Source organism: Felis catus, chromosome A3 (genome assembly GCF_018350175.1).
Source record: "Felis catus isolate Fca126 chromosome A3, F.catus_Fca126_mat1.0, whole genome shotgun sequence".
Taxonomy (NCBI): Eukaryota; Metazoa; Chordata; class Mammalia; order Carnivora; family Felidae; genus Felis; species Felis catus.
Window position 1 is genome coordinate 31,315,843 of NC_058370.1, and position 12,429 is coordinate 31,328,271.

Below are 12,429 nucleotides of genomic sequence, written 5' to 3' on the forward strand. Positions count from 1 at the left end.
TAATTAATGGATTAAAGGTGCTATTGCCAAATGTTATTCTTTGAGAAGAATTTTATTAGACTAAACATAAGAAGTCTTTCTGTCATGTTGATTTTAACTGCAAATTAGGAAAAAGGACTTTCTTTCTTTCTTTCTGACTTTCTTTCTTTCTTTTCTCTTTCTCTCTCTCTTTCTTTATGATAAAAAGCACTGGGCAGAGAGAACAGGGAGTAAAGTGTACATGTGAATTTTCCAGACAAAACCAGACAACTTCTCCAAGGTCCCAGGGGCTAGCAGTCCTCCTTGGTGTCATCAGGAGAAAAGTCCTTAAAAAGCTTACAAGGGCAGGTGGGCCCTACAAACAGCACCTCAAAGGTAAGAAACGTTATCTTCCCAGAACTGAATCATTTCGGGAAAATGAATAAAATAAAACAGTTAATCTATACAGTAAGTACGCTAAGAATCTGGCTGACTTCCTTGGTCTACCAAGAAAGCTATCAAGTTGGTACAAAACCTTTTGTTGTGAAATAAATATTTACTCGAGTCTAAACGGCAGCATGATTTTAAAACAATAATCTCTGAGAAACATAGAGCAGGTTTGGCTTCAAAGAACTATAGTTTCAAAACTCAATCTGCCATCAGGAATGTGTATCCTAAGTGCCTTTAAGGAAAAGCAAACCACAGTATGTCACAAGAAACTCTTTAACTGGTAACATTTTCCTATTGTTTCCCATATGTATAGATGTTCTATCAACTAAACTATCTGGAAAGTAGCCCCCATTTCCTAAGGATAAACATACCCTCCTGCATCATCGCTTTCCCATATCATACCCAAGGACATTAACTTAACAATGTTATCTAATATTCAGACCATATTTAAATTTATCTGTTTATAAATATGCTTATACCTGCTCCCGCTCCCCCAAATCCAATCAGAGTTCCTATACGGCATTGGTAGTCTTGTGTCAGGCTTAGAGCCAGGCCAGACACTTCCCGAAAGGACACTGCCTGGGTGTTGGGTGCTGTCCCACAAGGTGGGACCTTTTTCCTGTTGTAATTAACAATCTATCGCGTGATTCTTAGGCTGTGTGAATATTATATTCCCACTAGCTTATGAACATTCTTACATAGTGGGCTTAAAAATTACAATTTTTCAATTTGATCATTCCATCTGTATTTAATTAGTGGCCTTTTGTAAAGAGCTTGCCTTTTTTGTCCAACTTTATCTTTTTCTTTTTTGAACATCATTGCAGGTGCATGAAGGAATTCCTTTCAAATTCAGTTTTACAATTCACTTCCATGACCATTCTTTTTAATGTACTGTCCCAAACTTGCCCAAAGAACCTGCTCAAGCAGGTTCTCCTCCTTTATGAAGTTGACTCTCCCCCTACACCCCCCAACGCCCTGACCTCCACCCCTTATTCTTTAAGCAGTTTTTTGCTTTCTGGCACAAAATGCTCCAGGGTCAACGTGCACTTTTTTCAGCCCTGGCCTTTGAGTCAACCACTACTTTAGGAAGCCCAGGTCCATTTTAGTGGAGAATGGCATTTAGAAACCAAGATTGAGCACCAGGTGGGCTCACTGTCACTGAGCGGACATTTAGTTAGTAAACAGAGCTACAATTCATTTTTGAATTATGGGGTCATAATGATACCTATAGTTCAGCCCAATACCCCTGGATTACCTTCTTTCTTTCCATATTTGTATCTTTCCTTTTCTTACACCAAGTGTCCTGATTCTCCATCATTATCAACATACCATTCGTTTGTCTTACCCTATATAACATCATACAGCACAGTCCAAGAATTACACATCTGTGTAATTACGTGTCACTATGAACAAGACTATTAAGATTATTAAGATTTCTCTTTACTTTGTGCTTAGGATACACCCCAATAACGGAATGTAAAATACTGTGTTCTAAAGTCTGTGAATGAATTCTTTTCTATGTGGTTAGCAATCTGACATATAGCTCACCTATTTCTATAATTCAATTTTAGGTTTGCTTTTCTTCGTTTTTGATTTTATGTTTTGACTATGTTGAACATTTGTACAGTTTAAAAATCAAATCATATAGGGAGATATACCAGAAAAGTCTCACTCCCATCCCTAACCCCTCTACCCCCTTCCCATCTAACTCACTATAGTTAACCGTTTTCATTAATTCCTAACTTACCCTTACTCCTTCATACATACACTCACACACACTTTTTTGCAGCTTGTTTTTTCAATATATCCTGGAACTTACTGTATACCAGTTAACAGAGATCTTTCCCATTCTTTTCAGGGCTGCATGGGACCATACTGTGTGAGGTACAGATAGCAGCCAGTCTCCTACAGATGGACATTTAAGTGTTAAATATTTTGCCATTACAAATTATACAGCAATAAATCACTTTTTGTGTATTATTTTGCATTTATGAGAGTGTATCTTAAGAGTAAGTTTCTAGACGGAGGATTGCTGGATCAAATGGTAAATGCACATGTACTCTAGATACTGTAAAATTCTTCTTTGTTATAAAGGTTGAACTCCTGACAGCAATGTATTAAGAATGCCTGTTCTCCCCACGGTCTTGCTATCAGAGTGGCTCATCAAAATTTTTATTTTTTGTGAATCTAACAAAGGTGAGAAATGGTTATCTCAGGGTAGCTTTCGTTTATATTCTGTTATTATAAACCAACTTATCATTTCCAGTGGAGAAGGACCATTCTATAACTCTGCTGTGATCTGTTCACAACTTTTGCCTTTACAATTTCTGGTATCTTTTAAAAATACTTAATCTGCAATACATTACAAATATTTCCTCCAGTTTACCATTTTTTGTTTATGGTATATTTTTCCAATGTAAAGTTTAACGCTTTTTAGATTTAATGTCATCAAATTTACTATCCTTGTTTCTGGGATTTAAGTCCTAGTTTAAAAGTTTTTCCCTACTTCTGGGTTATAAAGGAATTTACCCTTGTTTTATTCTTCTATAGTTTCATGATTCTTACATTTGGATCTCTAATCCATTTTTAGTTGATTTAAAATACTCCTAACTAAAGATAAGTGTAACCTTTTAACTTCAAGTTCATGCCATTCTGGTTTTATAGGCAAATGCCCAGATTAGATGAACTATTCCAGTCAGTATTTCCAATTACAGAGTCCTGGAGATCCTTGGCTGGAAGCTATCAACCAGCTTGTCTCCCAAGCCACAGCTCACAGCCAGAGGCTTTGTCCAGACAGAGCACAGGAATTTAGGAAGGAGGACTAGCTGAATACAATTTTGATAACCTCCTTGTCAAGCATGATAGTATCAACTATTTCCAGTCAAGAGTGTGTTAGCCTAAAATATCTGAAGAACTGAACTCATCGACCCCGCCATGTACTAAGAGGACTCAGCCAGTCTCCTAGTATCAGAAATACAGAGAAACAGCATGTCAGCTGAAGGGGAGACCACCTAGCAAAGCTAGTGTTGAAGGAGCTAACTTGAACAGCCTCAGCTGAGAGACGGCCGGTGCTCAGGCTGCAGGAGGAGCTGGATAAAGTGCCCTCACCACTTTCTGATGGCCTGAGACAGATTCTGGGGGCCCTTCCTGATCGGGGGATGCTGGCAGTGTGGCCGAGGATTGCACCCAACCACGTGCTACACGCCATCAAGGACATGCCGCTCTGCCAGACGTCCTAGACCTTGCCCACTGCGCCCTTCTGCCTCACCTGCACTCACCTGCCTCCTTACTTTTCAGAAGGCCCACAAAAATAATGAGAGCCAAGAGACAAGTACAGACAGGTGCCAGGAATTATCTCATTCAGCGCTCACTAACAATTTCATCATTATTAATTATCATTTTACAGATGATGGAAGGGGGCCCTGAGAGACCAGGCAGTTTTTCCAAAGTCACAAGGCTGGAAAATGGTGCAACAGGAGTGAGGCCAACTCTGAAACCAAAGCTCCCCGATGCAGCTGGTTAGGGGATCAAGGCAAAGCTCCCTCCAAAGTCATTAGCTCCGGGTTCTCACTGGCTCCCAATTCTGTAATGTACTACTTGAAATGTAAGTTAAATGGACAATTTTTTTTATTTAGTGGGAAAAAACCTGTGACCTGCTACTATGTGTCTGCTTAACATGACAGAATATGAAAGACAGTCACCTACATGGTAATTTTGGCAAACATGTTCACCTGAAATCAACGATGCCTCTGGCTGGCCCCATCCTCCAGTTTACAGAAGATGAGGGGGACTGTGGAAAAAATCAAATACCATCCCGAAGACACAATCAGACAAATTCAGACCATTGGATGCTCCATAAGAACACTGGCCTGGGCACTTTAGGAAGGTAATGTTATGCAGGAAAGAAGTGAGGACGGTTTATGATTAAGAAACCAAAGAAACACATAAAACAGATGTGCCACATGACCTTGACTGCATCCGGGTGCAGGGAGGTAAACGAATAGTTAAGGAAGGTATTTTAGCGACAACCTGAGAAATTAAATAGCCTGCACATTAGATGACATGAGGGAATGACAATGTTCTCAGGTGTGGTAAGTGGTTACAAAGGGGACCCTCATTCCTAGAAGAGCATTTAGGGGTGAGCTGGCATGTTATCTACAACTACACCACCAATACATAAACAGAAAGCGGGAGAGATCCCAATCTCCCTCACCCCCAATATAATCACTGCGTCCTGTCATCCCTGTTAGTTTTATGAACTGTGAAGAGTTCAAGGCCCCAAACTGGAGCCCTGGAAGCATCCTGCAGCCGCCCGTGCTCAGTGAGCACACATCTCATACAGGCCCCTAGAACCCAGGCAGGTGACAGACAGGGGAGCTCCCTCCTCAGGAGGGACGATCCGGTTAGAGAACAGGTTGCTGCACCAGCTGTCACTCTTGGCCCAAACCCTACCTTCTCTCAGCAAAGGAAGGTTTTGCATGCCTGCTACAGGCCTGTGATGGCCAGGAGGGGCTCCTTTGGGTGGGTGGGGGTGGGGGGACCCCACCTACAGTCTCTTTTTTTGTGGGAGACCTCAGAGTGAGGCCTCCAAGAGGCGTCTGGGGCAAAATGCTGAAGGTAACCCCCAAACACAGCACCTGTCACACCAAGGGGAAGGTCAACATGGCAGATGAGGGCAGGGATCAGGGCCCTCCCTTCCCCCCAGCTCTGTACTGACTGGGGTGAGGGGCGAGGACTCTGGGAAGCTCAGAGCTGGACTGAGACTTGACCTCTGTTTTAAGAGGCAGCAGCAGCCAATGCATCAGCTGAGTCCTCCAGCTCAAACCTACGGTGGGGAGGGGCGGTTAGGGGGATGGTGTCAGAACAAACTTGCCTTGATCTCTCGGGATTTCAAAGTTTTGCACTAATTCTTGGAACAAGCCTGAGGAGTTCCCAGGATTGACATCACAAACTAACCAATGAAGACCTCGTTGAAAGCAAAGTGCAGGGAGTTGAGGTCAAAGGGCAGGAGGAAGAAGGAAAAGGCAGGGTGAGGAGGAGGGACGTGGCAGCGGCCGTGGCAGAAGTGCCGCCCCCAGCAGGCAGAGGCTCAGGGAAGCACTAAAGCCACAGTCACTCACATCAGGGACTGCGACCCACGACCGTCATTTCAAAACAATCAGGACCTAGGGGACAGGAAACCACCAAGTGTGCCCGGGGAGGTGTGCAGTGAAGGGAGGAGGGTCTGCAGCACACGTGGTGTGGCCTCAGCCCACGGGGGGGGGGGGGGGGGGGGGGGAATTGACGGGACATATCCCCCAAAGGAGCCTTCAGGAAGCGGCATCTGAAAGCTGGCACTCTGGGCTCGTGCCCAGTTCGCAAAGGCCTGCATCTGCTTCACCTTCAGTTTCCCTACCAATTCCGGTTATTTTTACGGAATGAAACGGGTTTCCCGGAACAGCGCACCACTCTTCAGCAGGGTGCCCGTGTGAAACGAGGAGGAGGGACGACCTGGTGGCAGCCCACAGGTCAGGGGTGTTGACACTTTCCTCCCTCTTCTGCTCTAGACCCCAGCTTCCTCAAAGGAAAGGTCCCGCTCCTCACAGCCACGGGCCACAGTTGGTCTTTAAGCCCCACGCACCCACTGCAACCAATGCAGGGGAGCATCAGGTACTCAGTACACGCTGGGCAAATATGCAGACATGTACACAACTCAGGCACTACAGGGTCTGAAAATAGGTCCTAGAAATCAGGAACACTGAACATGAAATGTTGTCCTTCTGCTGCTCTAAACCCAAGGAAACAGGCACCAAACTGCAAACACAAATGCACACACACACGGACACACACGGCTGCACACGTGCACATGCATACACAGGCCACCTACGATCCTTACAGCTATAACACCAGGAATAAACCTCACTCCAGGCTCCGTCAGCCCTCCCTTCCTGCGCTGTCCCTCCCTGGCCATCCTCTCTGCCCCAACTGCTTTCTGTATTTAAATGATCCCGCTGTGATCAGGCAATAAATGCATAAGTCTGTTAAGATGATAATTCACAGCCTGTGAGGAGGACCCACATTAGCACCCAGAACTAAAAGGTGTTTCATATGATGCATACTCCACAACTTCTCAAACCTACTGTAGAAAGCTTATAATAATATACAAAAGCAGAATAATGGCAAAACGTCATCTACAGGCCACCTTCAGAAAAGCTGCCACTCATTTTCACAAACGGAATCGGCTGGGGAGGTCATCTGCCCAAGGTCAGGGGGCTGAGTAGGTCCCCGTAACTTCTTGTGCTCACTGAACTCCATGTATGAAAGGAAAAGAAACCATCATTTGCCACATGGCTTCAGCTAATGCTTTATACTGGGTACTGTGGGTTCTCCCTTCCCATGGGATTATAGTTCAATCACTGTAATATCCCAAAACTTGATTTCAAAAAATACATCAATTACTTTTATTAGCTGCAATTCAAAATTAGTTTTCCTTAAAACAGTAATGTTTGACTTTTAATATTATTCATGCATTAAAGCACCATCACTGCACTGCAAAATTAACCATACGCAATTAAACAGCTGACAGGTGCATCCCAACTCGATCTGAACCAGCAATGCAGCCAGCTCTGGCAGCACCGACTTGGTGGGTCTCTGGAACAGACCCGGGGACGCTCACCCTCAGCCCCTCCTGAGTGTCTGAGTACCACGGATGGATCTTCACTCTGAGATCTGACCGCCAGCCCTGCTCTGCTGGCAATACTGGAAGAGGGGGCGTAGAGGGGAGGAAGTTGGGTATCTGGCCACTCTGGGGATTTCTGCTCTTCTCCCATTCAACCTACGGGAAACTGGACAAGGGCGAGGAGGTGGTTCCGCTGGAGAGGGGAGCCCTGCCTCTTGGAGCCCAGTGGAAGGAGGGAAGAGGGCATTAGAGAAGTTAGAGCTCTAATGGAAAGGGTGGGGAGATGCAGGGGACACAGGGAGATGGGAGGGACACATGAATATATAGGTGCAGCAAACAAACCCCAGAGGTGGTGACCAGCCAGTCAGGGAGGGAAAATTCCCTCACCCACCTCACCATCTCAGTTCATCTTTGCTCAGCAGGACCTCAAGTATAAGGTGGACAGACACTGAAAAGAATGTATCAATAACAGCTTAAGGCTTTGCAGAATTGGGAATCCACACCAATGGAAGCTAGGATCCCAGGCAAGAAAAATATGCTATTAGCACAGAGAAGTAGAACAACAGTTAACCCTGGCAGGAAGGGCCAGGAACCCAAGCGACTGACACTGCAAGGTGGGCTGCTCCCCACCCTGCCGAAGCCCAATCTCTCCAGTCCCAAGGGCAGCTGCTCAAATTCATTCAGTCTTGATTCTTTAATCAAGACACATGAAACACACACCCCATGCTTTTCTTTCCATTTAAAGATCAAAGGCAGGAACAGACCTCCAGAATGCAGGCTAGAGCTAAACTCTAGCTAAACTCATCACTCAACCCCCAAACACACACACTCACTCTGCCTCCATCTGTCTGTCTCTTCCCGCTGCCCCCTGGCTAGCTATTTCATCCCACATCTGGGCTCTGCCACCTCTAACATTCTCCTTATCTCCCCACCAGATTCCTTTGCATGGATCCCCACTGCCTTTCTCTTGGATATCCCTGACCCCCTGAATCTGGCCCATAACCCCTTCTACATAGCACCCAAGTAATGTCTTTCAAGGCTCAACCCCAGTAGGTAAGTGCCCTGCCAACAGAGCCCTAGCAAGTTCCCTGTGCCCCGTTGATAACGCCCAAGTATCAGAGATGGGCCGGGCCCACAGCTCAGCCTCTGGTCAGGGGAAGCACTCACCAGCCTGACTTCCTGCCTTTGCCCCTGCCCTTCCCAGGACAGAAAATGCTCCTTCAATCCTCCTGGACCAGGGGCCTACTGAGTGTTCAAGACCTATCTCACATGCTGCCAACTCCCCTGTGACTCTCCCTTCAAGTCTCCAGGACATCACTGCAAATCTCCGAAGGTGCACATGGCTGCCCTTTAGGCTTTGCATCACGTGCTCCCTTCACTGCCTCCATAGCTGGGGCCAGCCAGTCACCCAGGGCCTTATATAAAGACTGTTTGCTAAGTGGGAACCAGTCCATACTTTTCTCCTCCTCTTTTCCCGGATAAAGAACGTGGACACCACCCCACACGCCAACAGCCAGAGAAAATCCACATCCCAAGACAAAACCACACCAAGTCACCCCATCCAGCAGCACATACTTGCTGGTGTGGCTGGCAGATGTGAGCCACCCCCTCCCAACTTAGAGCCAGTGCAGAGGGGCACCACAGTAAGGATGGGACTCACAGCTGCTCATGCCATCCAAGGACATGGGTGCAGCTTCCCTGACACCTCCAGCAAGACAGAGCAGGGAAAGCTATTCTCACCAAGCCTTTTGGGCATAGAGTGCAGACCCAAGCACTTGTACTGCGCGTGCAAATGTGTGCCCGTGCACACATGCTACAGCTCTGCATGATGGGGCCACGAGCCATCCCAGCAGCTATGTCCCGTCCCAGCAGCTACGTCAAAGCCCTCTCCTGTCCTCCTCAGCTCAGCTGCTGGGAGCGGTATGGCAGCAGGGGTGAAATGCACAGACCCAAGCTGTTCTGTTTACGTCTCTTGTGCCCCGAGAATGGACAAGATGTCCCTGAGCGGGTGCCCTCCCATGATGAGAGCCCTCACCGAAAGTCCCCACCCCTCCCTTTTGTGTCACTAGCAGGCACCTGTGCCCGCCGCTGCCAGGCCCCACCGTCAGACAGGACTAAGAGCACAGTGCGTATTCTACCACAATGAAGACGCACGCATCCCTTCCCCTCTTCAGATCAACCAGCACCATCAACTCTAAGCACTGCCCAGTTCATAGATGGTTTGTGATACAAGTTCCACAGTGAGTCACTTGTTTAGAAAAAGAACAACTCCCCCAGAAAACTGGTGGCCTGTGTACAAGGTAACGCTCCAGAGTCAGCCAACAGAGGTTTCTTAATACACTTAGACCGGAAGTGCAGAATCTTGAATGTTCTATCAAAAGACTGAAAGATGCACCCAAAGTTACCTACCTGGCTCTAAGAAAGTAACTCAAGTCCTCCATGGGATGCCCAGAACACATCCCCTGCCCCCCAGCAGGTCAATGACACCCTGCCCCTCCCCTCACGGATCCCCCAAGGAGATCCTCCCACTGAGGGAACGGATCTGCTCAGAGCAGTGGCTGTAGGCGGGCCTGCCGGGACTGGAGTGTGACAACTCCAAGAGCTGGGCGGCCTCCACCGCCTTCCTTCCATCAGCAGACCTGCCAGGGAGCTGACCCTATCCCTTCCCAGGACATCACCTTAACACTGCTCACAGCCCTTCCCGTATTTCTCCTGTCCCCAAGTAAGGGCAACCCTCTTGAGGGCCCTGAGGATTCTGACTCCTTGGAATACAGTCCGTGATTCCCAAGCTGCCTCTCATCTTCTCCCTGCTGTACCGCCCGCCGGGGAGGCAAACCCCTCCTCCAGCTGTCTCTAATGGAGCAAGAGACAGCACTCACAAGTGTGCCCTGCTGCCCTTCCCCTGGGGACAGTCCTGCCCCAGCAGGCTCCACCCTGTGAGCAGAGCCCAGGGCCAAGGAAGAGGCTGTACTGTGAAGAGGGTGAAAGAGGAGAGAGGAGAGGCACGAGCGGCCTGCAAGAGGCAGGCAAGGACGGTTCTCTTCCTTCTTGAGCCAGCTCCACACCTGTTCTAAGCTGGGGGCTGGGGAAGCGAGATGAACAAGCCAGAGCCCTGGCACCAATGAGGGAGCACAATCCAGTGGGAAAAGACATGAAAACAAAAAAGGACAAAGTAGAGGAAGAGCCACATTAGAAGACCGTGCACAAGATTCACATGTGGGGATTCAGAGGCGGCAGCAACGGGGCCTTGAAGAGACAAGGATGCTTCACAGAGGTGGGGGGTGCGGGGCAGGCCAGGAGGATGAGCAGGGTTTCCTGGCTGCTAGGGAGCCAAGCACAGGACGGTGAAACAGCAGGTTCCAGAAGGAGCTCATCGTAGCATAGGTGCGGGGCTCAGAGGCAGGCCGGGAAGGGCGCTCGGTGAGACAGAGTGAAAGGGAAAAACCTGAAGAGTGGGCGCAGTGGGATTTTTAAACGGGGAGTGGGGGCTGCAGCCCAGCACCCGGCAGCATGGAGGAAGACGTGGTGTCAGCAAGAGGGCCGGGGACAGAGTGGGGAGGAGGGGAGGAGAGCAGCTCTGGAGGCGGGAAACCAACTGGGCATGAATGGGGCAGTCAGGTCTGAACTAAAGGAAGTGGGGCAGAAAGGGGCTACTGGAGAGAATGAGCCCCACCGGCTGGGGATCTAGAAGGAGCGGAGAGAGAGACTGAGTTTCCAACTTGCACACCTGGGCGAGAAGCAGGGCCACTGACCAAGAGAGGAAACACAGGATTGGGGAGGGGGGCGCACTGGCCAGTAGGACATGCTCCCTGCCAACTCCAGCTGGTTCTTCCGTGTGGCCCTAGGTGAGCGGCACTGCTCATGCCTTAGGGGGCTTCCGCATCCCAATTCAGCATCCCAATCTCACCTGCATCCAAACGTTGTCTGCAGCAAAGTCGTGATTCCCACACAGAAGAAAATGGTCCCGATGAGCTGGCTGGTGGCCCACTGGTCGTACCCCACGCACATGGCATCCGCCAGCAGAAAGGGCACAGCGATGGTGCCACTGAAGCAGGTCAGGTAGTGCTGTGGGCGACAGGAGATGGTTGAGGGAAGAGTAAACTCTTCCTTGTGTGTGTGTGTGTGTTTGGATTTTATACTAACTTTGACCCGTTGGGTTTTTGTTGTTTTTTTTTTTTTTTTATTTTTTTTTTCAACGTTTATTTATTTTTGGGACAGAGAGAGACAGAGCATGAACGGGGGAGGGGCAGAGAGAGAGGGAGACACAGAATCGGAAACAGGCTCCAGGCTCTGAGCCATCAGCCCAAGCCTGACGCGGGGCTCGAACTCACGGACCGCGAGATCGTGACCTTGCTGAAGTCGGACGCTTAACCGACTGCACCACCCAGGCGCCCCTGTCCCGTTGGTTTTAAAACAGCCCACGTGAAGAATCTCTGGTTTTGGTGTATACGTGCACATCGTGTGCCACATCATCTATCTATCTTTTCCAGCATTTCTCCTTTCTAATACATTTTCCTGTCTTACCACTCACCTGAATCCAGGCCTGCACAGAGCACATGATTCAAGCACTGGTGTGATTTTGTTTACACAACTCTTACTGGAAATACCTGCTTCTTTCAAATGCTTTTTTAGCATCAATTGCTAAAATCCTAGGTCTTTTCTTCCTCTGATCTGGTGACGTGAATTGGGTTGCATGGTACCATTCTTGAAACAAATCCTAGTTCGTCATGCTAGGTTTTTCTTCTGGGATTTGATCTGCCAATATTTCATGTGGACTTCTACATCTATATTCTTGAGATAATTAATCTGCTTTTTAAATTTTTTTAATTCTCTCAGGGTCTGTGGATTGAAGTTACACAGACTTCACTGCACAGGGTGTTTTCCATCTCTTTCTAGGGTCTGGCATTATTTGACTACCATCAGGGAAGGGTTATGGACATATGGTAGCTGTGGGAATCCTCTAGAAAGAGCCCATCCCCTCTTCCCTTGGGCCCCAGCCCTACCCTTTCAGCCCTGGAGGGACATTCTTGGCCCTCACTGCTCACGTCCCTTCCTCCCAAAGGCCTGTCTCTTCAGTTCCCACTTCTGTTCTGCAAACGTCCTACTGTCCTTCCCAAGTCCCCCATCTCTGCTCACGTTTGCCAAAATGTGTGCAGCCCCTGACGCTCAACTGTACAACACGCAGGGTGTTCCATGCGGGGAACAGAGCGTTCCTGTGCAGGACTTCGCAGAGCTTCTCACAAGCTTAAGAGCACTGCATATTGTCAAGAAAGGCACGTCGCACATAGAGTTTCCCAATCCTAGACCCGGGCACACTTCTAGAGACATCTATAACACAAACATTCCCCAAAGCGAGTTTCCTG

General features: G+C 48.2%; 1 protein-coding gene across 10 annotated transcripts in view; it reads right to left on the minus strand.

Annotated features, from left to right (window-relative positions):
* Positions 1-12,429, minus strand: part of SLC23A2 (solute carrier family 23 member 2) — a 132,268-nt gene that overhangs the window by 36,361 nt on the left and 83,478 nt on the right. For all 10 annotated transcript variants that reach the window (XM_023251438.2, XM_023251436.2, XM_023251432.2 and 7 more), the window contains one exon: positions 10,974-11,131. In XM_023251438.2, coding sequence (XP_023107206.1) covers positions 10,974-11,131 — 158 coding nt within the window. The remainder of the gene's footprint in view (positions 1-10,973; positions 11,132-12,429) is intronic.